At 45.5% G+C, this 25,738-nt stretch overlaps 1 protein-coding gene across 1 annotated transcript in view; it reads left to right on the top strand.

Moving 5' to 3' along the window:
• Window positions 1–2,496: 2,496 nt before the first annotated feature.
• Window positions 2,497–25,738, top strand: part of plxnb3 (plexin B3) — a 30,814-nt gene continuing 7,572 nt past the window's right edge. Inside the window, 25 exon segments of the mRNA XM_059017203.1 lie at window positions 2,497–2,758; window positions 9,171–10,255; window positions 11,321–11,500; window positions 11,742–11,870; window positions 12,601–12,701; window positions 13,870–14,002; window positions 14,225–14,384; window positions 14,997–15,105; window positions 15,479–15,587; window positions 16,531–16,656; window positions 17,318–17,440; window positions 17,903–17,996; window positions 18,540–18,706; window positions 19,246–19,397; window positions 19,671–19,776; window positions 19,861–19,997; window positions 20,098–20,271; window positions 20,573–20,738; window positions 21,102–21,338; window positions 21,857–22,018; window positions 22,432–22,580; window positions 23,135–23,235; window positions 23,656–23,870; window positions 24,891–25,069; window positions 25,318–25,384. Of these exon segments, the coding sequence (XP_058873186.1) occupies window positions 9,179–10,255; window positions 11,321–11,500; window positions 11,742–11,870; window positions 12,601–12,701; window positions 13,870–14,002; window positions 14,225–14,384; window positions 14,997–15,105; window positions 15,479–15,587; window positions 16,531–16,656; window positions 17,318–17,440; window positions 17,903–17,996; window positions 18,540–18,706; window positions 19,246–19,397; window positions 19,671–19,776; window positions 19,861–19,997; window positions 20,098–20,271; window positions 20,573–20,738; window positions 21,102–21,338; window positions 21,857–22,018; window positions 22,432–22,580; window positions 23,135–23,235; window positions 23,656–23,870; window positions 24,891–25,069; window positions 25,318–25,384 (4,353 nt within the window). The 5' untranslated portion in view covers window positions 2,497–2,758; window positions 9,171–9,178.

Genomic DNA, 25,738 nt, shown 5'->3' with positions numbered 1-25,738 from the left:
CAAGGACGGACTGGGGAGAGGGGGGTTCTGGGAGGTAATTAAAATTGAAAAACCACAGCTGGACTTTTTTTATAAAATAAATATTTGTATTGCATTTTTAAGTAACACACACGCAGTCTTGTAATGCAAAAATATTGTCGTCTATATAACTTTAATATTCATGCATGTGTAAATCTAAACCCATAGCGTTCAGTGAGAATTATCACATGATGTCTAAAGGAACAGACATTTTTTTGAGTCGCTGTAGAAACCGACAGTCTATGTTTATAAATGCGGGCCCAGTTTTTTACAGGTGGAAATTAGTTTATCTGAAGCGTTCTGAGTTTTAGTGACGGGTGGAATTAAAAACAGTATCAATGTGAAACTAATGTTTGCTTTAGTTGAGTCTCCCCAAAGAAAACATTCATCAGATGTGAACATAGCCTTGATAAATCTAGCTGGACAGTAACCGTTTTTAAATTCAAATGTTTCTTCTCATTTGTTGTTTTGATACAAATGTATCTATGATCTCAATAAAGAATATTAAAAAAACACACAGACACAGCATGATGTCTTTATTGATGTCTTTATCAATAAAGGGCAGCAGTGTGGAGTAGTGGTTAGGGCTCTGGACTCTTGACCGGAGGGTCGTGGGTTCAATCCCAGGTGGGGGACACTGTTGCTGTACCCTTGAGCAAGGTACTTTACCTAGATTGCTCCAGTAAAAAACCCAACTGTATAAATGGGGAATTGTATGTAAAAAATAATGTGATATCTTGTAACAATTGTAAGTCGCCCTGGATAAGGGCGTCTGCTAAGAAATAAATAATTAATTTATGCTGTACTATAGGAAAGAGAACTCCCCTCAACACTGCAGAGCTGTATAGAGGTCTATAGGAAAGAGAGCTCCCCTCTCAACACTGCAGAGCTGTATAGAGGTCTATAGGAAAGAGAGCTCCCCTCTCAACACTGCAGAGCTGTATAGAGCTCTATAGGAAAGAGAACTCCACTCTCAACACTGCAGAGCTGTATAGAGGTCTATAGGAAAGAGAACTCAACACTGCAGAGCTGTATAGAGGTCTATAGGAAAGAGAACTCCACTCTCAACACTGCAGAGCTGTATAGAGCTCTATAGGAAAGAGAGCTCCACACTGCAGAGCTGTATAGAGGTCTATAGGAAAGAGAACTACACTCAACACTGCAGAGCTGTATAGAGCTCTATAGGAAAGAGAGCTCCCCTCAACACTGCAGAGCTGTATAGAGGTCTATAGGAAAGAGAACTCCACTCTCAACACTGCAGAGCTGTATAGAGGTCTATAGGAAAGAGAACTCCCCTCTCAACACTGCAGAGCTGTATAGAGCTCTATAGGAAAGAGAGCTCCCCTCAACACTGCAGAGCTGTATAGAGGTCTATAGGAAAGAGAACTCCACTCAACACTGCAGAGCTGTATTGAGCTCTGTAGGAAAGAGAACTCCACTCTCAACACTGCAGAGCTGTATAGAGGTCTATAGGAAAGAGAACTCCCCTCAACACTGCAGAGCTGTATAGAGCTCTATAGGAAAGAGAGCTCCGCTCAACACTGCAGAGCTGTATAGAGGTATATAGGAAAGAGAGCTCCCCTCTCAACACTGCAGAGCTGTATAGAGGTCTATAGGAAAGAGAGCTCCCCTCTCAACACTGCAGAGCTGTATAGAGGTCTATAGGAAAGGCAACGTCACTTATTGTGCACAGCTGGCGTATTGCTAGCAAAACCAAAATAAAGGTGATCCGCAGTGACAGATCACTAGGTGGCGCTGGTTCGTTCTTCTACAGCAGGGGTATCCATCCCTGGTCCTGGACGGCTTTCGTTTCAACCAATCTCTAAGTTACTTAATTGAACCAAATCGTTGGCTTAATTAGTCAAGATGAACAGGTGTTCCAGATCTGTAGCCACTGATGATGTAAAGACACCTAGAAAACCTGCTGGAGAGGGGCTCTCCAGGACCAGGGCTGGAGACCCCTGGACGACAATAATCCAAAGCCTCCGAAGATCAGGGTGTGTGAACTATGCATCAGCTGCAGTGTCACTTACAATTACGTCTCACCCGAAAGACGGAGCACAAGGAGGTGAAGTGTCTTGCTCAGGGTCACACAATGAGGCAGTGGCTGAGGTGGGATTTGAACCTCCTGGTATCAAGCCCCCTTTCGTTATCCACTGAACCACACACCTCTACAAACACTATTATTATTATTATTATTATTATTATTATTATTAGTCGTAGTATAAAATAAAGATTTAAAGAGATTAAAATATGAAGCATCTAATTAACTAACCTTGCTTACAAATGCAACTATAATGTCCGTGCGGCATTAACAACATTGCTACATCGTGTTGTGGTGGTCGCGTCCGAGGTGTGCCCAGCAGGGGTCGCTGTTTGACAGATCCTGCGAGGGCTCGATTAATTTTATTTATTTATTTATTTATTTATTTAGGCTTCTTAGGAGAATTAAGCTGCTATCTTCTATCGCCTGTGAGTCAGATTTTTCTTGCATGTGTTGTGTGCGTAACAGGGCTGGACCCGGTTGCATTGTGCGTGCTTCACAGCAGCTAGTCCTTACTGCAATCAGGAGGGTGCTGACAAAAATAAATACTGCTGAGACTGAGCAGAAGTACTGGCAACTTTTTATTTTTTCCTTCTTTTGAACTCCTCTTGTCTTTCCATACAGAAGACAGCGCCCGTTTCGTTGATAGAAATCTGGATGAATACACGCGCGTTGTAGAACGACGGCAAAAGTGAGGTAGGCACCTTGTTAATTTTTTTTAAAACTTTAGGAGATTTCAGTGTTTTATATTTTTTATTTTTGTTTGTCTCGACGCGATGTTTTGAATTCTCAAACGACTACTCCGCTGTGTCGAGTCGGCAAAGTTAAGCGTTTTTACAGCAGGTTCTGTTAACCCTTTAGTTGTCGCATCGCTTTTAATTACGAGTTTTATATTATTATTATTATTATTATTATTATTATTATTATTATTATTATTATTATTATTATTATTATTATTAGTCGTAGTAGTACTATTACAAAAGCTATTTAATATTCTGTGTCGTACTTGTGTCAACATGCTTGACAGATTTTTAAGCTAGTTACGAAAGAAGTGTGTGTGTGTGTGTGTGTGTTTGTGTTTGTGTGTGTGTGTTTGTGTGTGTTTGTGTGTGGGCAGGTTTAAATATCGTTTGCTGGGTCAAAAGTCGTCTCCACAAGGAAGGAAAGTCTGACACAACCTACCTTATGAGGACAGAGTCCTTGTAGCGTTTAAACAGATATTAAACAGTTAATGTTTTAAAAAAAAAAAACTAAAAGTGCCCAAATATGACTTTCACCCTGTGTGGAGTTTTGTCCGACTGGAGTTAGAAATAGTAAATAAAAATATAGCGAGAGTCAATGAGAAGCCCCCAAACACTATAAACAAGCGTACGTGTGTTTGTGTTTGTTTGTGTGTGTGTGTGTGTGGTTTGTTTGTGTTTGTTTGTGTTTGTTTGTGTTTGTTTGTGTGTTGTGTTTGTTTGTGTGTGTGTTTCATTACGAGGTTGTTGTGTAAGATGTATTAAACTCATTAAAGATAGATAGACAGTACTGCTGTTTGATGTAAACATGCATATTAGTAAAGTGCACGTAATTACAAAACAAAAATATTATTTACGTGAAATTGTGTTTATTTAGTTATTTATTTTTTTGCTTACATGCGTAGCCCCACCCTATAAAAACAGAAGCAACCACTACCGTTTTTTTTAAATTACTAAGCCAAAATTAGTCCCTTTTAAAGTTACCACAGGTCCAGTTATTAGTATATAAAGCATTGTAAAGCACAGAAAGGTCTGGTAAAGCACAGGGAAGCATTGTAAAGCACAGAGAGGTCTGGTAAAGCATAGGGAAGCATTGTAAAGCACAGAGAGGTCTGGTAAAGCATAGGGAAGTATTGTAAAGCACAGAGAGGTCTGGTAAAGCATAGGGAAGCATTGTAAAGCACAGAGAGGTCTGGTAAAGCATAGGGAAGCATTGTAAAGCACAGAGAGGTCTGGTAAAGCACAGGGAAGCATTGTAAAGCACAGAGAGGTCTGGTAAAGCATAGGGAAGCATTGTAAAGCACAGAGAGGTCTGGTAAAGCACAGGCAAGCATTGTAAAGCACAGAGAGGTCTGGTAAAGCATAGGGAAGCATTGTAAAGCACAGAGAGGTCTGGTAAAGCATAGGGAAGCATTGTAAAGCACAGAGAGGTCTGGTAAAGCATAGGGAAGCATTGTAAAGCACAGAGAGGTCTGGTAAAGCATAGGGAAGCATTGTAAAGCACAGAGAGATCTGGTAAAGCATAGGGAAGCATTGTAAAGCACAGAGAGGTCTGGTAAAGCATAGGGAAGCATTGTAAAGCACAGAGAGGTCTGGTAAAGCATAGGGAAGCATTGTAAAGCACAGAGAGGTCTGGTAAAGCATAGGGAAGCATTGTAAAGCACAGAGAGGTCTGGTAAAGCATAGGGAAGCATTGTAAAGCACAGAGAGGTCTGGTAAAGCATAGGGAAGCATTGTAAAGCACAGAGAGGTCTGGTAAAGCATAGGGAAGCATTGTAAAGCACAGAGAGGTCTGGTAAAGCATAGGGAAGCATTGTAAAGCACAGAGAGGTCTGGTAAAGCATATTAAACAACAGGGTAAACTAACCCTTACAAAAGTCTTCCATAGTAAAAGCACAGCAAAGTGTATTGAAGCATATATAGGTATGCATTATAAAGCACAGAGTGGTAAAGCATATTACAAGTCCATCGCAGCCCTTGGGTGTAGATTTACTGCAGTGAAACTTTTCATAGGGGGTTTTTCAATGATGCAACAGGTTTTTTTTAGCAGTTCCTTTCAGTAAAGAACGCACGATTGCTCACGTTTCCCGGCCACGAGTTTTTTTTTTTGTTTTTTTGTTTTTTTTTTAACACCTGCAGGAGATCAGTCTCATGTTTTTTGATTTTTTTTTTTTTTTTTTTTTTTTTTTTTTTTGCTCGTGCAGTGTCATGTTAATCACGATCGGAAGTGCTGGAGCCAAAGCCCTCTGATCACAAGCGTACTGCTCCTTGTGCAAACACGTGAACCTGGGGTTCAAATTTCACATTTCAGATAGATGTATTTCATCAGGACACGATACTACAGGTGTTACACTTTACTCTGCTCTTACCATAAAACGCTTTCATAAGGACTAGATTATCCTGTCTTTAAATATGCTTTACCAGACCTCTCTGTGCTTTACAATGCTTCCCTATGCTTTACCAGACCTCTCTGTGCTTTACAATGCTTCCCTGTGCTTTACTAGACCTCTCTGTGCTTTACAATGCTTCCCTATGCTTTACCAGACTGTGTGCTTTATAATGCTTCCCTATGCTTTACCAGACCTCTCTGTGCTTTACAATGCTTCCCTATGCTTTACCAGACCTCTCTGTGCTTTACAATGCTTCCCTATGCTTTACCACACCTCTCTGTGCTTTACAATGCTTCCCTATGCTTTACCAGACCTCTATGTGCTTTACAATGCTTCCCTATGCTTTACCAGACCTCTATGTGCTTTACAATGCTTCCCTATGCTTTACCAGACCTCTCTGTGCTTTACAATGCTTCCCTATGCTTTACCACACCTCTCTGTGCTTTACAATGCTTCCCTATGCTTTACCAGACCTCTCTGTGCTTTACAATGCTTCCCTATGCTTTACCACACCTCTCTGTGTTTTACAATGCTTCCCTATGCTTTACCAGACCTCTCTGTGCTTTACAATGCTTCCCTATGCTTTACCAGACCTCTCTGTGCTTTACAATGCTTCCCTATGCTTTACCAGACCTCTCTGTGCTTTACAATGCTTCCCTATGCTTTACCACACCTCTCTGTGTTTTACAATGCTTCCCTATGCTTTACCAGACCTCTCTGTGCTTTACAATGCTTCCCTATGCTTTACCAGACCTCTCTGTGCTTTACAATGCTTCCCTATGCTTTACCAGACCTCTCTGTGCTTTACAATGGTGGTGCTGGTTACAAGCCCTTTTCTTTAACCACTGGACCGCACAGCTTCCTTATAAGGCGAAGTACCTAATTAATTATTAAGCAGTCTTAAAACCACGCCCCACCTCCGTTTTGATAACGACACCGCTCAGATTTGCATGATCATTCCCGTTGGTTGCCCCGCCTCTCCGGGGGGGGGGGGGGGATTTCTCAGAGTACTAGGGGGGGGGGCTGAACAATAGAAAGGGGCGGGGCTAGGACAGGTGGAAGGCGTGGCGTGATACAGGTGATCCGCCATCATCCCCGGTGGAGGGCGTGGTTTAGCAAGCTCTTAAAAATCAACGCTGGTTCCAAGCAATGTACTGCGAGAATTGAGAAAGAATACACTGGATTTTTGGATATAGATATATTTAAGGAGAGGGAAATAAAGTACCCGTTTTGTTAAGTGGACCCCTCACCCTTACATTGCAAGGACGGGATGCGCTGACAACTTTTTAAAGTAAGTAAAAAAATAAATTAAAAAAACGCCCTTTTTCTGTTTTTTTTTACGTTTTTGTGACTTGTAATAACATGCATTGCGTGCGACAAAAAGTAGCCAGTATTTTACATTATAAACACGTTGTTCAGACTGGTTGCATGTGTTCTGTTTTGTACACATATGCATAAGTCGTGCAACCGGGAAGGTAACACAGAACGAACAGTTATTTTTTTTTCAATTTTAGGTGTTTAAGCAATTTAATTGTCAAGTCAAATTCTAGAGTTTTTTGGTTGAAGAAAACTATTAGTTGTTTTACACGACCCCTCCCCCCCCCGGGTATATTAAAAAGCCGCCTCGTATATTTCAACAAATCTATCACAATTAAATATATTTTCACGTATCGGTTATAATTTGACTGAAAAAGCAGGATTTGTCGGTCGAATTTAATTTATAATAATGCGGCCTGTTTTTAAACAGTTTATATACGTTTAATATGGGGAGTTATTTAAAGCGACGGTTAAAATGCAATATATATTCAAATGTATTTACAGACCGCTGTCACACAGTTGCAGTATAGAGTCGAGAGTGATGACGTAAAAATGTTTTTTTTTAATTATTTATTAACGCACCCTCTTATAATAACATTACTTCATCAAATGCAAAACACACTACAATGGAGTTTGTGCATTTATAGTAATAAGGACGATATTGTCTTAACACACACACAGGGAGCGCTGAAGAGAACCCCAGTTATATTTCCAATACTAGGAGTAAATTAAAGACTCCATTAAACGCTGCGAAAATATGTCCCTACGTCCCTATTCAAATTTTCTTTTTTTCACGCAACCCAGACTTACAAAAACAAGCCACACATTTTTTAATTGCAGCAGGCATGGGAATAAGACTCCCGTTGCACAGCAATTTGATCCATTCCTGTTTTTACTATGAGTATTATTATTATTATTATTATTATTATTATTATTATTATTATTATTATTATTATTATTATTATTATTTATTTATTTATTTCTTAGCAGACACCCTTACCCAGGGCGACTTACAGTCAAAAACAAACAAGACACACCTGAGCTTGTTACCTAGACACACTGGGGGCTGATCAAGCTGGTAGTAAAACCTGGAATGGGTGGAATAGGGAAGCATTGTAAAGCACAGAGAGGTCTGGTAAAGCATAGGGAAGCATTGTAAAGCACAGAGAGGTCTGGTAAAGCATAGGGAAGCATTGTAAAGCACAGAGAGGTCTGGTAAAGCATAGGGAAGCATTGTAAAGCACAGAGAGGTCTGGTAAAGCATAGGGAAGCATTGTAAAGCACAGAGAGGTCTGGTAAAGCATAGGGAAGCATTGTAAAGCACAGAGAGGTGTGGTAAAGCATAGGGAAGCATTGTAAAGCACAGAGAGGTGTGGTAAAGCATAGGGAAGCATTGTAAAGCACAGAGAGGTGTGGTAAAGCATAGGGAAGCATTGTAAAGCACAGAGAGGTCTGGTAAAGCATAGGGAAGCATTGTAAAGCACAGAGAGGTCTGGTAAAGCATAGGGAAGCATTGTAAAGCACAAAAAGGTGTGGTATGGAAAACCAACCCTTATAAAACGACGGCAGTAAACTTTTATAAGGGCTTTAAATAGTTCTGTCTTCCCTGAATCAAATCCCGTTGTGTGCGGATGACGCAAGCGCGTTGATCATAAAAAGATCGCGAATGTAAAATCTCCCCTCAAGGTTAATTTTTTTCGTGAAGTACAGCTTTGTGTTTGTTTTCCAGTTCCTAGATTGCTCCAGTAAAAACCCAACTGTATAAACGGGTAAATGTATGTAAAAATAACGTGATATCTTGTAACAATTGTAAGTCGCCCTGGATAAGGGCGTCTGCTAAGAAATAAATAATAATAATAATAATAATAATAATAATAGTAAATGCTGTTCTAATAATTTTGGCAGCCTTCTAAATGAATTGAAACAGGCGTTTATTGCAGTGAAACTGTGGTAGGTGACTTAGTCACTGGGCGATACTGTAAAGTTTCTCTTGTGACTAGTCTGTCACGAGTACAATGAGCGAATGTGAGACTGTGTGGAACTATTTGTATTTGCTGACCTGTTTTTAGTGTGTAGTAAACTACCCAGCATAGAAAAAAGAACTGATTCTGCTCTCCCAGCAACACAGCGTGTGGAACTAGTTTGAATCCTAGACTTCAAACATTGAATTAAACTGAGAAACGCCTAGACAACAATGCATCGAGACATTATGCATGAAACCCTGCAACGGGTGAAACTGCTATGCAACAGGAGTCTTATTCCCCTGCCTGCAGGGGCGCTGTGAAACTTTTGCAGTTCACGGTTATACTGTGAGATTTTTTCCATTTTTAAATTGGTTTGCCATGGTTTTTATTAATTATTATTATTAATTATTTCTTAGCAGACGCCCTTATCCACTTACAGTTGTTACAAGATATCACATTATTTTTACATACAATTCCCCGTTTATACAGTTGGGTTTTTACTGGAGCAATCTAGGTAAAGTACCTTGCTCAAGGGTACAGCAGCAGTGTCCCCCACCTGGGATTGAACCCACGACCCTCCGGTCAAGAGTCCAGAGCCCTGACCACTACTCCACACTGCTGCCATTTTAATAAGCTTTATTGAATAACTCAAAGTCTTAATGTCCCCTTGTTTTATTTTTTTTCTCTGGCTCTCCAGGCACAGCGATGCGAGAGACCGCAGTTCCTGTCTTGCTGGCTTGCTGGTGGCTGTCCTCAAGCCACCTCGCTGCTGCGTCGTCTTTCCAGTGGGACTCGGAGAATGCTTTGAACCACCTCCTGCTGGACCCCGCAACGGGGCACCTGTACGTGGGGGCGGTGAACCGCCTCTTCCACCTCTCGGGGAATCTGGAGCTGCTCTCGTGGGGCGAGACGGGGCCGCGGATGGACAGCCCGGACTGCCTGCCCCCAATCAACCGGGAGTGCCAGCAAGCCACGGAGACCAGCAGCTATAACAAGCTGCTCCTGCTGGGAGCTCCCAGGGAGGAGGGCAGCCTCATAGTGTGCGGGACCGTCTTCCAAGGCATCTGCGAGAAGCGCAGCCTGGGCAACGTGTCCGTGGTCCTGTACCGCACCCAGAGTCCCGTGGACAGCCAGTACGTGGCTGCCAACGACCCGCGGGTGACCACAGTGGGCGTGGTGGTGGCGGAGGAGGAGCTGGAGGAGCCGCTGCTGTTCGTGGGCCGCGGCTACACCAGCAAGGGCCCCGGTGGGGTGCCACCAATCACCACGAGGCACCTGAGGGGCCACAACGCCTTCACCCACGAGGAGCTGGGCAAGCTGGTGGTGGGCAGCTACTCGGAGTACAACAACAACTTCGTGGCGGCCCTCCACGTCGGCCGCCACGTCTACTTCGTCTTCTTCCGGCGTGACCGCAGGGCCAAGCGGGAATACCGCACTTACGTGTCCCGGATGTGCGTCGGCGACCGCAGCTTCTACTCTTATGTGGAAGTGCCACTCCGCTGCGCCGCGGGGGAGAAGGTCTACAATCTGGCCCAGGCCACGTTTCTGTCCACTGCGGAGGATGGCGAGGCCACGCTGTACGTGGTCATGGCGGTCGGGCAGGCCTCCACGCCCGCCCCCACGCGGGACACGGCTCTGTGCGCGTTCCCCCTGGCGGAGCTCGACGGAGCGATCGTGCACGCGCAGGAGCTGTGCTACGTGGCGGAGGGGCGGAGTGAGGGCGGGGCAGTGGAGGCTTACATAGAGTACGAGGTGAACTCGCAGTGCACCAAACTCGCACCGGTAAGGGGGCTGCGAGATTCTGAACTGTCGTGTAAGATTATTGCAATATATACACAGAGGGTGAGGTTGACACAGAAATGTACCGAGCACGCACCGAGATACACACCCTGAGGTTGTTGTTATTATTATTATTATTATTATTATTATCTATTATTATTATTTATTTCTTAGCAGACGCCCTTATCCAGGGCGACTTACAATTGTTAAAAGATATCACATTATTTTTACATACAATTCCCCATTTTATAGGGTTTTTACTGGAGCAATCTAGGTAAAGTACCTTGCTCAAGGGTACAGCAGCAGTGTCCCCCCCACCTGGGATTGAACCCACGACCCTCCGGTCAAGAGTCCAGAGCCCTAACCACTACTCCACACTCCAATGGCCCCACTTCTCCCAGGTTTACCCACCTTGGTGGCATGGGTACTGTGACACACGACACTGGGTGACCCACACACACACACACACACACACACACACTCGCTGACTCACACGTCTCGCTTCAGTCTCTCTCGGACATACTTTGTTGCCGAGAAGGGAACTCGCAGGACTTCCTGTTTTTTCAGTTTCCAGTTCCCTTTTTAAAATCAGTTCCTTCAAAGGAAGTGATGTTTTAGAGACTTGTCGGCTTGTTCAGCTGCTTTCATCTGAAGCCAGTTTTTAATTGTCTTGACTAAACTGCGGTTTGCTTGAAGTCATGTTGTTGCCACTGTTCAGAGAAGCTCATTTTAACAGAATACTGCTCATCGCAATTGTGTATCGACGATGTGTTGGGGAATTGGAATCGGAAATTGATCAGAAGATGAAATGCTCGTTTTAAAGTCAGCTGTGTCAGGAATCAGTGTAGGTCCCTGCTAATTTGCTTGAGGCTCCAAACACAATAAGACTCCTGTTCCATTCCAGGTTTTACTACCAGCTTGATCAACCCCCAGTGTGTCTAGGCAACAAGCTCAGGTGTGTCTGATTATTAAAACTCCTAGTAAAACCAGGACTGGATCACACCGCTGGGCAATGGGAGTCTTATTTCCACCCTTGTTGTGTGCTGAAGTTGTCTCTCTCCACCGCAGGACTCTGTGAGTTTCTACCCCTGTGGGTATGAACACACCCCCAGCCCCATCGCCAGCTCGGTGCCCATAGAGACGGCCCCCGCCATCACCATGGAAACCCAGCTCTCCGCCGTCGCCGCGACTACCCAGGCGGGCCATACCATCGTGCTGCTGGGGGACAGCCAGGGGCAACTCCACAAGGTAGTGTACGGGGGTAGGGAGGGAGTGACAGGGTTTTAGAGAGAATTTAGTGGTTCAGTCTAGTCTACTGGAGGTTTTGTCTGTGGCTGAAGTTCGGTATGGAATTGGGGGGGGGGGGGGGGGGGGCAGTTTTTTCTAGCCCCGTGGGGTTAAAATAAAGTAGTTTTAAAAATCATGGCCGCCGAATTGAAACCGAAATGAAAGCATCTCTCTTCTCTCTTTTTTTTTTTCTTTCTCTCAGGTTTTTCTCCATTCTCGTTCGCATGGAGAGGTGTACAGCAGCGAGACGGTGGAGCCTGGATCTCCAGTCGGTGCTGATCTGCTGTTCGATAATGCCAGAGAGCACGTCTACGTCATGACAGCCTTCAAGGTGAGCAAAGGAGAGGAAGAAAGACCTTTTTAGCGTAGTTTAGCTTCTTCTCAAACACTAAGAGAGACCCAAGTAAACCACACTCAATAAATGAACAATACAATTCGAAATCAGTTACTATATTCAAAAAACATAATTAAGGACATTTTTAAAGCATTACCTACCAGTAAGTATTTTGCTAATTCAACACAACCGAACAGCTTGATTCCAATTTTAAGATGTAATTTTTTTTAATGGATCAAAGCGCTATGCAATGGGAGCCTTATTTCTGCCTCAGTGGGTTTATATTGTCTGTAGGTCACTATGCGTTTACTTTTTTCATATTATTTTTGATAACCTGCACGCTTTGGCCTATTCAATATTCAATCAATCACTTATTATTATTATTATTATTATTATAATTTATTTCTTAGCAGACGCCCTTATCCAGGGCGACTTACAATTGTTACAAGATATCACATTATTTTTACATACAATTCCCCATTTATACAGTTGGGTTTTTACTGGAGCAATCTAGGTAAAGTACCTTGCTCAAGGGTACAGCAGCAGTGTCCCCCACCTGGGATTGAACCCACGACCCTCCGGTCAAGAGTCCAGAGCCCTGACCGCTACTCCACACTGCTGCCAATTTTGCAATATTTTTTTCATTTCTTGGGGTTTGAGTTCACATGCACAGCCGTTCAAAAGTAGCAATGGTTTGAATAAATCAAATTAACTTTGCATCCTGTAGGTGAGCAAGCTACCTGTGTCCTCGTGCAGCCGACACACGGACTGTGGCTCCTGCCTCTCTGCCCGTGACCCTCACTGTGGATGGTGTGTCCTGCAGGGGAAGTAAGACTCTCTTTTCTGTTATACATTTGTTTGCTTAGAATTTTAGGATTGAGACCTCTTTTTAGATCTTTTATTTAACATGTTATTATTATTATTTTTTTTTATAAATAACTCCTACAAAATAACGATATCGCAAAAGTCTACCGGAAGCCGTAATAGCAGTACAGTGGTATTTCATGTTAGATTTTGAAATGTCACGGTTTTCTGTTCAGTAAAGGAAGCTGCAGCTTACTTGTGAATTGTATTGAATTGATTTTTACTGTGGGCTTTGATGCAGACTTGTGTTATGTTTAGTTTTTAGTGAAAATGTGTTCCTTCTCACTTTTGCATTTGCTAATATTAATTTAGAAGTCCAATTGGTGGCTAAGATTTTACGTTTTTGGCTACGTTTTTGTGACTCATTTTGAAGCTATGTTTCAATAGTAACTAAATAGTTATTAATCACATTGATTCATCTTGTTACATAATTTAATGTTTGGGCTATGCTGATCATCTTTAGAATATATTTTGGTGGGTGTGTGTGTGCTTCCACATAGCTGGGCAGATCTGCAGTCGGTGTGTGGGTCTGTATCGAGACATGCTCCTTCGCAATGCAGAAATTCCTCATCCAGTTAATGTTTGTAGTCATTGATTGATTCGTTTCGCTGCAAGTGCCTCTGTGTTCTCAAAGACTATGCTGCAAAATTGGGTTTTGCTCTTCAGAGCAATAAGCAGGGTTGCCAAATACTGTGCAGCACAGACTCTGTGGGTCTAGGGACCCTAATACTGGCTTCACGTGAAGTGAGCAGTCTTACCTCTGGAGAAATTCTACAGAAATCACAGACGCGATGTCACAGCAAATTCTCTAATTTAAAATGTACCTCTACCAGTTTCCTACCTCCTGATTTCCTCTGAGCAGAAATGTACAATTTCTAGATCTGGCATCACTGAGACACACACACAGTAGTATACTCTGCCCTTGCTGTAAACTACACTGTATTTAAATATGAAGCTTGCATTGTGAGTCGCCTGGGATAAAGGCGACTGCCACGTAAATATATGTTTGTTGGTTTTTTTAAAGAAACAAATGCGATACGTTTTTGTTCAATAACAAAACCTAAAAAAAAAAAAAAATTGTGGGTGTAACCTTACGCAATGTGACGTTCTGATTGGTCGTTCCATGTTCCAGCTGCACACGGAAGGCGGAATGCGAGCGTTTCGAACAGGCCAATCACTGGCTGTGGAGCTATCGTCGGGGGGAGGAGTGTGTCGCCGTGCAGAGGGTCAGCCCGGCCAATCGGAGCCGAGATGTGCCGACAGAGGTGTGGCTTGAAGGAGCTTGGAAAAATGCCTGACAATTTGCAAATAGTTGTAACTGGTTAAGCGATTTACAGTTCAATTGTGCATGTTTGTCATCCCAGATTTGAATACATGACGAGTTTGTCTTTTTTTTTTTTTTTTAGAGCGATTTTGTTGTTTTTTAGGGATGTGAAATGGAATTCCTGCCCCAATGTTTTTTATAATCTCTGCCCTCTTGCCCCCAGGTGTCTCTCGCAGTGCCCCGGCTGCCCAGCCTGGGCGAGGGGGAGTCGTTCTTCTGCGTGTTCGGAGCGCTGCCAGGCCAGCCGGCCGTCGTCACGGGAACCGAGGTCACCTGCCAATCACCCCTGCCCGAGCAGGTCCCGCCCAGCGACCCGGGCAAAGGTCCGAGGGAGGAGCTGGAGGGGTCAAATGCATGAACACACTTTTCCTAATCCTATTATTATTTGGATGGTGAAACAACTGCTCGAGTTTGTGATGATTTGAGACTCTGCGGAGAACAGCAATCCACACAAACCCAAGCGGTTGTTTTCTTTAATTATTTGTTTATTTAGCAGACTCCTTTATCCAAGGCGACATACAGAGACTAGGGTGTGTGAACTATGCATCAGCTGCAGAGTCACTTTCAACTACGTCTCACCTGAAAGACGGAGCACAAGGAGGTTAAGTGACTTGCTCAGGGTCACACAATGAGTCAGTGGCTGAGGTGGGATTTGAACCGGGGACCTCCTGGTTACAAGCCCTTTTCTTTAACCACTGGACCGCACAGCCTCCTAATTGGTCAATCAGACCCAATCGACACCAGCAAAAGAGCTCCAAACCAGTTATCTGTTTCTGCAGCATTAGAGGGAATGCGTTAGTTTCTGTTTTGTAATTTTCCGGAAGAAAGCTCCCCTCTGTCATCGTTTTAGAAAGACTTTGTTTGAAAGGAATATCATTGTGTCCGAGCTTGATTTCTGTGGCTCTGACTGTCTCTCTTCTGTGCTTGGTTTTCAGACCACGTTGCGGTCAGGCTGTCGCTGAAGTTCAGTGGCGTTGTGGTGGCAGCCGTGGAATTCATCTTCTACGACTGCAGCGCCGTGTCGGAGCTCAGCGTCCGGGCACCGTGAGTCCGCGTGCAAATCACAATCCGTTTTTTTTTTTTTTTTCCCCCAGTTTTAAAATGAACACCACGCACCCCAGGACCAGATATCACATCATTTTTACATACAATTACCCATTTATACAGTTTGGTTTTTTACTGGAGCAATCTAGGTAAAGTACCTTGCTCAAGGGTACAGCAGCAGTGTCCCCCCCACCTGGGATTGAACCCACGACCCTCCGGTCAAGAGTCCAGAGCCCTAACCACTACTCCACACTGCTGCCCAATGTGACGTTCTACACATCGCTTTGTGTAGTTTTTTGCGAAATCGAAGAATGTGACACTGAAACCTAACGTGAAATACTGTGTGTGTGTGTTTGTTTGTGTGTGTCTGCAGGTGTCACAGGTGTGTTAGCAGTGACTGGGGGTGTAACTGGTGTCTCCTGGGTCATTCCTGTACGCACCTGGAGAGCTGTCCTGCCCATCTGATCGTCTACAACCGCAAGGTCAGTCCTGAGACACCTGGAGTGCTCCTCGGAGATTAAGAACTGCAAATCCGTTTGATCCATTCCTGGTTTTACTATGAGTTTAATAATCAGACACACCTGAGCTTGTTACCTAGACATACTGGGGCTGATCAAGCTGGTAGTAAAACCTGGAATGGGTGACACTGCTGTGCAACAGGAGTCTTATCGCCATCCCTGCAAGTACCAGAAAACAAGGTGGTTGTCTTTATTTTCATCCCAGCTGTGTCGTTCCAGTCCAGTCGAATTCCAGCATGCTTTAATCTTGTGATACTTAACTGCAATCGCCCCTCCTCTTCCACCAACATATTCCGAGCAAATCACTTTCCCCTCCTGAACCATCTCAGCCTCCAATCGGATCGCAGCTACCAGGTTTTGCAGCCCCGCCCACAACCGGATGCCCCTCCTCTGTCCCTGGGCAGGCCACGCCCACTGTGGGTTTTCTGATTGGATTGACAGGGATGAGGTCAGCAATGGTCCCTCCTTCTCATTGGCTGAGGAGGCCAGTTTGCTTTTTGACCCTTGGGAGCCCGTGCCTTTTATCTGAGGCGCAGGTATGAATTGGGTGTCCAAATTTAAATGTTTTTATCACTTTCTGATACAAACACAATTTAGCTACTGCAGCCAACATTACAAAAGGAGGCTTGGTGGCCCAGTGGTTAAAGAAAAGGGTCTCGATACCAGGAGGTTCAAATCCCAGCTCAGCCACTCCCTGTGTGTGTGTGACCCTGAGCAAGTCACTTCACCTCCTTGTGCTGCGTCCTTCGGATGAGACGTAAAGCAAACGAGGTCCTATTGGAAGTGACTCTGCAGCATATATTTTTTTTAAATGGCAGTATTTAACCATGCAGAATAATGATTTCAGCTCGGTTGTATTTTCTTTCTGTATTAATTTTTGGCTTTTTCTCTCCCCCCCCCCCCCCAGAGCCTACAGCCAATCAGAGGCCCCGATTCTTGCCCGTACATCACTGGTATACTGGGATCCCCACTGGTTCCAGTTGGCTTTGAGAAGCAGCTGAAACTGGTGGGTAAGAACCTGGATTTGTTTGCGGTAAGGAGACCACGTTGAAAGCTGCATCAGATTATAATTGTTTTACGCAGTTTATAATTATCTGTCCTTCCCTCACGTGGACAATCCTCGTCGGTTCACGGCCTCTGTAAATAACACTGATGAAGGCGCTGGAGCCCAAACGCTGGTCTGCTTGACTCGGTCTCTTCTAGTTTCAATAACACTGATGAAGGCACTGGAGCCCCAAACGCTGGTCTGCTTGACTCGGTCTCTTCTAGTTTCAATAACACTGATGAAGGCACTAGAGCCCAAACGCTGGTCTGCTTGACTCGGTCTCTTCTAGTTTCAATAACACTGATGAAGGCACTAGAGCCCAAACGCTGGTCTGCTTGACTCGGTCTCTTCTAGTTTCAGTAACACTGATGAAGGCACTAGAGCCCAAACGCTGGTCTGCTTGACTCGGTCTCTTCTAGTTTCAGTAACACTGATGAAGGCGCTGGAGCCCAAACGCTGGTCTGCTGTTTTCTCCGAGAAGCACAATTGTATTAATACTTGTAGTGTGATTCTTGAAATGTATTTTAGTTTACGACTGTAAGTCGCCCTGGATAAGGGCGTCTGCTAAGAAATAAATAATAATAATAATAATAATAATAATAATAATAATAATAATAATGCAAAGTTATTTCCATGGTTTGATTTCCAGGATGCAGCTCCAGATTACCAGTGTGTGCTGGAGATCGAAGAGGTCAGCCAGCTCCTCCCCGCTAAGCTGAAACGCAGCCCCCAGGACCCAGCATCCTATAACATCACCTGCCAAGCCCAGGAGGTAGGGACACAGGCTGCAGGGATGGGAATAAGACTCCCGTTCCACAGCGGTCCATTCCTGGTTTCACTAGGAGTTTAATAATCGGACACACCTGAGCGTGTTAGCTAGACACACTAGGGGCTGATCAAGCTGGTAGTAAAACCTGGAATCGATCACTGAGTGTTTTGAGGCTTGCAGGATAAAAGCCACAGCGATCACTTTTCCAAGCCCGTTCTTCAGGAACAACAGTGGCTTGAAAGCTGGTTTCCGGGAGACCTAGTTTGAGGTTTGCTGTATCATAACCCCCAAGTCTCCCTGCCTGGTGTGCCTCGCAGCGTGTTGAAACCAAGTCCCAAGACAGTGGCCCAGTGTACCGGCATGATCCACAGACAACCTTCTCACGCTTGGAAAAAAAATTAAAAAACGGACATCAGATCGTCTGGCAGTGTGTGTGTTTATTTATTTATTTATTTTCTCTCCCAGTATCGCTACTCCGTCCCAGTCTCTGAATACACCGTACCAGTATACCTACAGAGAGGGCCTTCCCACCGCATCGACAACCACCCTGACGTGAACGGTAAGCTTCTCTGTGTTTTTCTGGCACATGCAGGACTGGAAATCGGACTCCTATTGCAGAGCAGCGTCACCCATTCCAGGTTTTACTACCAGCTTGATCAGCCCCCAGTGTGTCCAGGGAACAAGCTCAGGTGTGTCTTATTATTAAACTCCTAGTGAAACCAGGAATGGATCAAACAGATTTGCAACGGGAGTCTTATTTCCATCCTTGTAAATGTGTGTGTCGACTATATGTGGGCCAAAAGAAATCTCCATGTATCTCTCTGTGTGTCTGTCTGTTTTTGTCTGTATATATGTTTACCTGTCTCTCTGTCTGTCTGTCTCTCTGTCTGTCTGTCTGTCTGTCTGTATATATAATGTGTGTGTCTATCTGCCTTTCTCGGAGACTGTACCAGCTGTGTCTAATACCAGCTGTGATGTGTCTCTTTATCAAACCCCCAGTCCGGCTGTCTACCCCCACCCCAGTTCAGCTGCATGTGTGTGTGTGAGAATGATATATCCCAGCTGTGTCTCTAACACAATGACTCTCTGCCCCCCTCCGCAGTGACCCTGTATAACTGCTCTGTGGGCCAGTCCGACTGCAGCCTCTGCAAGGCTGGGGAGCCCCGGCACAGCTGCGTGTGGTGCGGAGGGGAGCAGCCTGGCTGTGTGTATCGGGGGTCCTGTCGGGATGAGGAGGTGGAGTCCTGTCCCGACCCCATCGTTCACTCTGTGAGTAAAGCCAGCGGCAATCTGCTAGGGATGGGAATAGAATCCGTTCCAGGTTTTACTGCCAGCTTGATTAGCCATATATACAGGTATGGGGCAAATGCATCCTCACATTTCATGTATATGACACGCGCACACACCAGTAATCGCTAGCAAGAGATTATCCAGGGATAATCAGGGATCCAGTGGTTTGAGAAAGGGTCTCGATACTAGGAGGTTCAAATCCCGGCTCAGCCACTCCCTGTGTGTGTGTGTGTGTGTGTGACCCTGAGCAAGTCACTTCACCTCCTTGTGCTCCGTCCTTCGGATGAGACGTAAAACAAACGCGGTCCTATTGGAAGTGACTGCAGCAGCAGCAGCAGCAGTTGTTGATGATGCAGAGTTCACCCTCCTAGTCTCTGTAAGTCGCTTTGGATCAATTAATAAATACACAGACAAAGAATAGCAACATATAAAATATAGACTAAAAAAATTATAAAAACAATACCTTATTTTCTCACACTGTGTGTGTGTGTGTGTGTGTGTGTGTGTGTGTGTTTCAGATCGAACCAGTGGCGGGGCCCCTGGAAGGAAACATCGCCCTGACGATCATGGGCTCGAACCTGGGTCAGCGGTTTGAGGAGATCGAGCTCACGGTGAGCGTGGCAGGGCTGAGCTGCACACCGGACCGGAACCAGTACCAGATATCTACCAGGTGAGATCGGACTGGGAAATGACTCCTATTGCACAGCAGTGTCGCCCATTCCAGGTTTTACTACCAGCTTGATCAGCCCCCAGTGTGTCTAGCTAACAAGCTCAGGTGTGTCTTAAACTCCTAGTGAAACCAGGAGCGGATCAGTTTAATTTTTACTAACAAAAATCATTTAAAAGTAAATGATATCCGCTTCGACAAACCAAGCTTTCCTGTTTGGTGTGGGGGGGAATGTACCCCTGTTGATTTCAACGCTGTGTTTTGCCGTCCCCTCAGGATAGTGTGCACCCTGAGCCCCAGCCCAGTGGACACCTCGGGACCGGTCCGGGTGATTGTGGGGGACAGGGAGCCCGCTGTGTCCACACAGGTCTTCACTTACCAGGTAGGAGGACATCCGCAGAAGGCATGCTGGTGTAACTACGAGGGGTAATCAATTTGCTTAGATTTTCGTTCTGCTGTTTTTCAGAACCCAGAACTGACGTATGTCTTGCCAGACAAAGGACCTGTAGCGGGCGGGACGTCCCTCAGCATCCACGGGACCAAACTGAAGACGGGGCAGCCCAGTGATGTCACCGCGTTCGTGGGTCATGTGCCCTGTAAAATGTGGGTACCCCGCGGTGGGGGCAATCTGGGACCTGTTTTCAAAACACTGGTTTTGAACTGCACTTGTTTAGATTTATTTGTATGTTTTTATTCGAAACAGTACGAAAATGGAAGACTCTTTTTTGGTGTGTCTCACTGACCCGGCCAATCGGACAGAAGCACTTCCTGTCAAGGTGCTGTTCGGCCAGGCAGAGAGGACGCTGGGAAACGTGGTTTTTCACTTCAAGGACAATCCGGTTATCGCTGAAACAAACGCGTCAAAGAGCTTCTATGGGTAAGAGAAATATTAATACATTTCTGTTTTGATTTTGTCCTTTTTTTTTTGTCTCTGTTTTCAATTATGGAGACGTCTTCGTTAATAAAAAGAAAAAAAAAAAAAATTTGGCAGCTAAAAACTTCACAGAAATGTGTCTAATTCTATAATTAAGCAGGACTGGAAATAAGACTCCCGTTGCACAGCAGTCTGATCCTGGTTTTACTATGAGTTTAATAATAAGACACACCAGCATTAAAACTCTTCAGCTTGCTAAAGAGGGGGGGGGGCTAATTTCTCCTCTCCCTTTGTGATGTCACAGTGGTGGGCGTGTCATTCAGGTGAGCGGTCGGAACCTCGACGTTGTTCAGAACCCTCTCCTCCAGGTGTGGGCGGAGCCTTCGGAAGGTGGGCGGAGACTGAGGAGGGGGATCGGCCAATCCCACGATGGGGATCAAAGTATCACTGAAAACAGCACTCTGAAAGAGGTGAGGGGAAGACTACATCTTAGAGACAGCCTCTTCCCAGTTTATGAAACTTTACAAAGGTGTTTTGTTGTTCTAAATGATGATGCTTATTATCAGGAGGTTCTCAGTTCATTACTGACTCCCTGTGTGTGTGTGTGTGTGTGTGTGTGTGTGACCCTGAGCAAGTCACTGAACCTCCTTGTGCTCCGTCCTTCGGGTGAGACGTAAAACAAACGAGCTCCAATTGGAAGTGACTCAGCAGCAGCAGCAGCAGTTGTTGATGATGCATAGTTCACACTCCTAGTCTCTGTAAGTCGCTTTGGATAAAAGCGTCTGCTAAATGACTCATTCATAATAATATAAGGTACAATCATTTCCTCCTAGTTTTCCCAGGTGTGTGAGGTTCTGTCCTCGGAGGTCATGCAGTGTCCCTCTCCTCGGGTCCCGGCAGGATGGGTGGTCTCGGGGGTGCTGTTCGTTTTGGATAACCTCAGGGTCCCGTTCAACAGCGTGGGGAGGGGGGAGGTGTTCCTGTACCAGCCTGACCCCGTCTTCAAACACCTCAGCGAAGACGCAGAGCAGCCCTACCACTTCAAACCTGGCAGTGTGATCATGGTGGAGGTGAGGACGGGATCTCGCAACACATTTCTTTTATTGGGATTTTGTTATTCACCTTTCTGTTTGGACAACATGACAGGGTTACCCACCCTCTGTCCTTCGGATGAGACGTAAAACAAACAAGGTCCTATTGGAAGTGACTCTGCAGCAGCAGCAGCAGCAGTTGTTGATGATGCAGAGTTCACCCTCCTAGTCTCTGTAAAAGTCGTTTTGGATAAAAGCGTCTGCTACATGACTCTGTAGTAATGGTTAATAGGGAGGCTGTGTGGTCCAGTGGTTAAAGAAAAGGGCTTGTAACCAGGAGGTCCCCGGTTCAAATCCCACCTCAGCCACTGACTCATTGCGTGACCCTGAGCGAGTCACTTAACCTCCTTGAGCTCTGTCTTTCGGGTGAGACGTAGTTGTAAGTGACTCTGCAGCTGATGCATAGTTCACACACCCTAGACTCTGTAAGTCGCCTTGGATAAAGGGGTCTGCTAAATAAACACATAACACTGCTCTGCTGCCCTGTGTTCCTGCAGGGGAAGGGTCTGACCCTGGCGATGACCCGGTCAGAGGTGTCGGCACGGGTCGGTGATGGGGACTGTGTGATGAAGACTCTGGACGATGTGAACCTGTATTGTGAACCACCCCCGACACAGCCGGCCTCGCTGCAGGGAGGGGGAGCCCTGCCGGAGTTCATCGTGAGTGACTCCCATTGCGTAGCAGTGTGATCCAGTCCAGGTTTTACTACCAGCTTGATCAGCCCCCAGTGTGTCTAGCTAACAAGCTCAGGTGTGTCTTATTATTAAACTCCTAGTGAAACCAGGACTGGATCACACTGTTGTGGGACATCTTATTTCCATCCCTGGTGTGTGTGTGTCTGTCTGTCTCTGTCTGTCTGTCTGTCTGTCTGTCTGTCTTTGTGTGTGTCTGTACAGCAGCATGGACAGGTTTATGTCTGTCTGTGTGTGTGTATCTGTCTGTCTGTGTCTTTGTGTGTGTCTGTACAGCAGCATGGACAGGTGTGTGTGTGTGCCTGTCTTTGTTTGAGTCTGTGTCTCTAAACAGCCCAGTGGACATGTTTTTAACCCCCGCGGCTGTGTCCCGTGTCCAGGTGCAGATGGGTGGACTCCAGTTCAACCTGGGCCGGGTGCAGTACGACTCTGCTGAGCCGTCTCTCTTCTCTCTCGGTGCTCAGCTGGGGCTGGCGGTGGGGGCTGTGCTGGTGGTTATGGCCGTGCTGCTCATCATTCTCGTGTACAGGTCAGTGTGACTCTGAAACGCTACCCAGCTCAGCTCCGTTCCTTTCGAAAATCCATTCCTTTTTTTCTTCACAAGCCCAGACTTTATTGAGCAAACATGCATACAACCTGTATCAATTTGAGATATATACATTTGTATTGCGATAGTGTGATTTGCATGTGTGTTGTTTGACAAGCTGGATAGGTGTTTGCTCAATAAAGCTGATTTCGTAAAAGAAATTGGGAATGGAGCTGAAGAAAGGACACACACAAGCATTGATCATTGTCCTCATTAAATAACTTTTAGTGTAGTTAAATAAAGGGTCTCGATACCAGGAGGTTCAAATCCCGGCTCAGCCACTGACTCCCTGTGTGTGTGTGGCCCTGAGCAAGTCACTTCACCTCCTTGTGCTCCGTCCTTCAGATGAGACAAACAAGGTCCTATTGGAAGTGACTCTGCAGCAGCAGCAGCAGTTGTTGATGATGCATAGTTCACCCCCTAGTCTCTTTGGATAACAGCATCTGCTGAATGACTCATTGATGATAAACGGGGCTGCATTGTTCCCCCCCGCACAGGCGCAAGAGCAAGCAGGCGGTGAGGGACTACAAGAAGGTCCTGGTCCAGCTGAAGAACATGGAGATCGACGTGGGAGAGCAGTGCAGGCAGGAGTTCACTGGTATGTACTGGAGAAGATCTGCTTTTACTGGAACTCGCTGGTACAGCAACGGGCAGTGCTTGCCTTTTTCCCTGCTTGACCCAGGGATGGAAATAAGACTCCAAAGAGGCTTGGTGGCTCAGCGGTTAAAGAAAAGGGCTTGATACCAGGAGGTTCAGATCCTGGCTCAGCCACTGTGTGTGTGTGTGACCCTGTGTCACTTCACCCTCCTTGTGTTCCGTCCTACGGATAAGACAAACAAGGTCCTATTGGAAGTGCCTCTGCAGCAGCAGTTGTTGATGATGCATAGTTCACCCTCCTAGTCTCTGTTAGTCGCTTTAGATAAAAGCGTCCGGTCAGTGACTCGTTGATAATATTGCACAGCAGCTATTGCAAACTGCTATGCAATAGTCTTATCTCCGTCCCTGCTCTCGTTTCCAGACCTGATGACTGAGATGGACCTGACCAGTGATCTGGGGGGCCCGGGGATCCCCTATCGGGATTATCGCTCGTACGCGGAGCGGGTCTTCTTCCCCGGGCATCGCGAGTGCCCCCTGAGGAAGGGGCTGGACGTGCCCGAGTCACGCAGGCAGACCGTGGAGCAGGGGCTGGAACAGCTGGCCAAGCTGCTCAACAGCAAGGTGTTCCTCATCAAGGTGGGTGACGGGAGGGGGCGGGGCCAGGGGGCGGAGCCAGCTCTCCAAGATGTTCCTCATCTCTCCTCTCTCTTGATGCGATCCAGCCCTCTGAAATGTCTTTATAATATACAGCACTAGACCCTGATATTGATGCGATCCAGCCCTCTGAAATGTCTTTATAATATACAGCACTAGACCCTGATATTGATGCGATCCAGCCCTCTGAAATGTCTTTATAATATACAGCACTAGACCCTGATATTGATGTGATCCAGCCCTCTGAAATGTCTTTATAATATATAGCACTAGACCCTGATATTGATGTGATCCAGCCCTCTGAAATGTCTTTATAATATACAGCGCTAGACCCTGATATTGATGCGATCCAGCCCTCTGAAATGTCTTTATAATCTATAGCGCTAGACCCTGATATTGATGCGATCCAGCCCTCTGAAATGTCTTTATAATATATAGCACTAGACCCTGATATTGATGCGATCCAGCCCTCTGAAATGTCTTTATAATATACAGCACTAGACCCTGATATTGATGCGATCCAGCCCTCTGAAATGTCTTTATAATATACAGCACTAGACCCTGATATTGATGTGATCCAGCCCTCTGAAATGTCTTTATAATATACAGCACTAGACCCTGATATTGATGAGATCCAGCCCTCTGAAATGTCTTTATATTTACAGAGCCTGATTCTCTCTCTCTCTCTCTCCTCCCTGTCTCCTCTCTCTTGCTCTCTCCTTTCTCCTCTCTCCTCTCTCTCTCTTGCTCTCTCGCTCTCTCCTTTCTTCTCTCTCTCCTCCCTCTCTCCTTTCTCCTCTCTCTCTCTCCTCCCTCTCTCCTTTCTCCTCTCTCTCTCTCCTCCCTCTCTCCTTTCTCCTCTCTCTCTCTCTCTCTCTCTCTCTCTCTTCTCTCTCTCTCTCTCTCTCTCTCTCTCTCTCCTCCCTCTCTCCTTTCTCTCCTCCCTCTCTCCTTTCTCCTCTCTCTCCTCCCTCTCCCCTTTCTCCTCCCTCTCTCTCTCAGTTCGTCCACACATTGGAGATGCAGCCCGGCTTCTCTCAGCGTGATCGTGGGTACGTAGCCTCCCTGCTCACCATAGCGCTCCACGGGAAGATGGAGTACCTCACTGACATCATGAAGACTCTGCTCGGGGACCTCGTGGAACAGTACATGACAAAGAACCCCAAACTCATGCTGCGCAGGTAAGCAAGCGAGGAGAGCCACGAGCCACGAAATAAAACCACCATACTGAAAAAATATTTTAAAATCTAGCCTTCATTCACATATCCATCACTCCAGGGGCAAAAGTTTTGCATAACCTAGAATTCTAAAGAAGCAATCCAAACATCAGGTCAAGTATTTCATTTTGTGTGGTTGTTTTGTTTTTCAAATATTATTTTCAATTCGACAGACCTCCCGTATCGCTTTTGATTTTGTTTTCCCCCTCCAGAACGGAGACCGTGGTTGAGAAGCTCCTTTCGAACTGGATGTCCATCTGTCTCTACTCCTTCCTCAGGGTAAGTCTGTCTGAACTAACAAACTCACTGTGGGGGTCGTGATCCAAGGGGTACTCTGTGATTGAAAAGAACCAGATCTCCTTAGCCTAGAAAACAAGAAGAGAGAGAGGACTTGATTGAAGTCTGTAAAAGCATAAATGGTACATTTATTGATTATTATTATTATTATTATTATTATTATTATTATTTAGTTATTTTAGCAGATGCTTTTATCCAAAGCATCTTACAGAGACTAGGAGGGTGAACTATGCATCATCAACAACTGCTGCTGCTGCAGAGTCACTTCCAATTGGAGCTCGTTTGTTTGACGTCTCATCTGAAGGACGGAGCACAAGGAGGTTCAGTGACTTGCTC

The sequence above is a fragment of the Acipenser ruthenus genome, chromosome 55 (assembly GCF_902713425.1).
Source record: "Acipenser ruthenus chromosome 55, fAciRut3.2 maternal haplotype, whole genome shotgun sequence".
In the NCBI taxonomy this organism is placed as follows: domain Eukaryota; kingdom Metazoa; phylum Chordata; class Actinopteri; order Acipenseriformes; family Acipenseridae; genus Acipenser; species Acipenser ruthenus.
The sequence above is the reverse complement of the archived record's forward strand: the minus strand, read 5'-3'. Positions and strand labels throughout refer to the sequence as shown.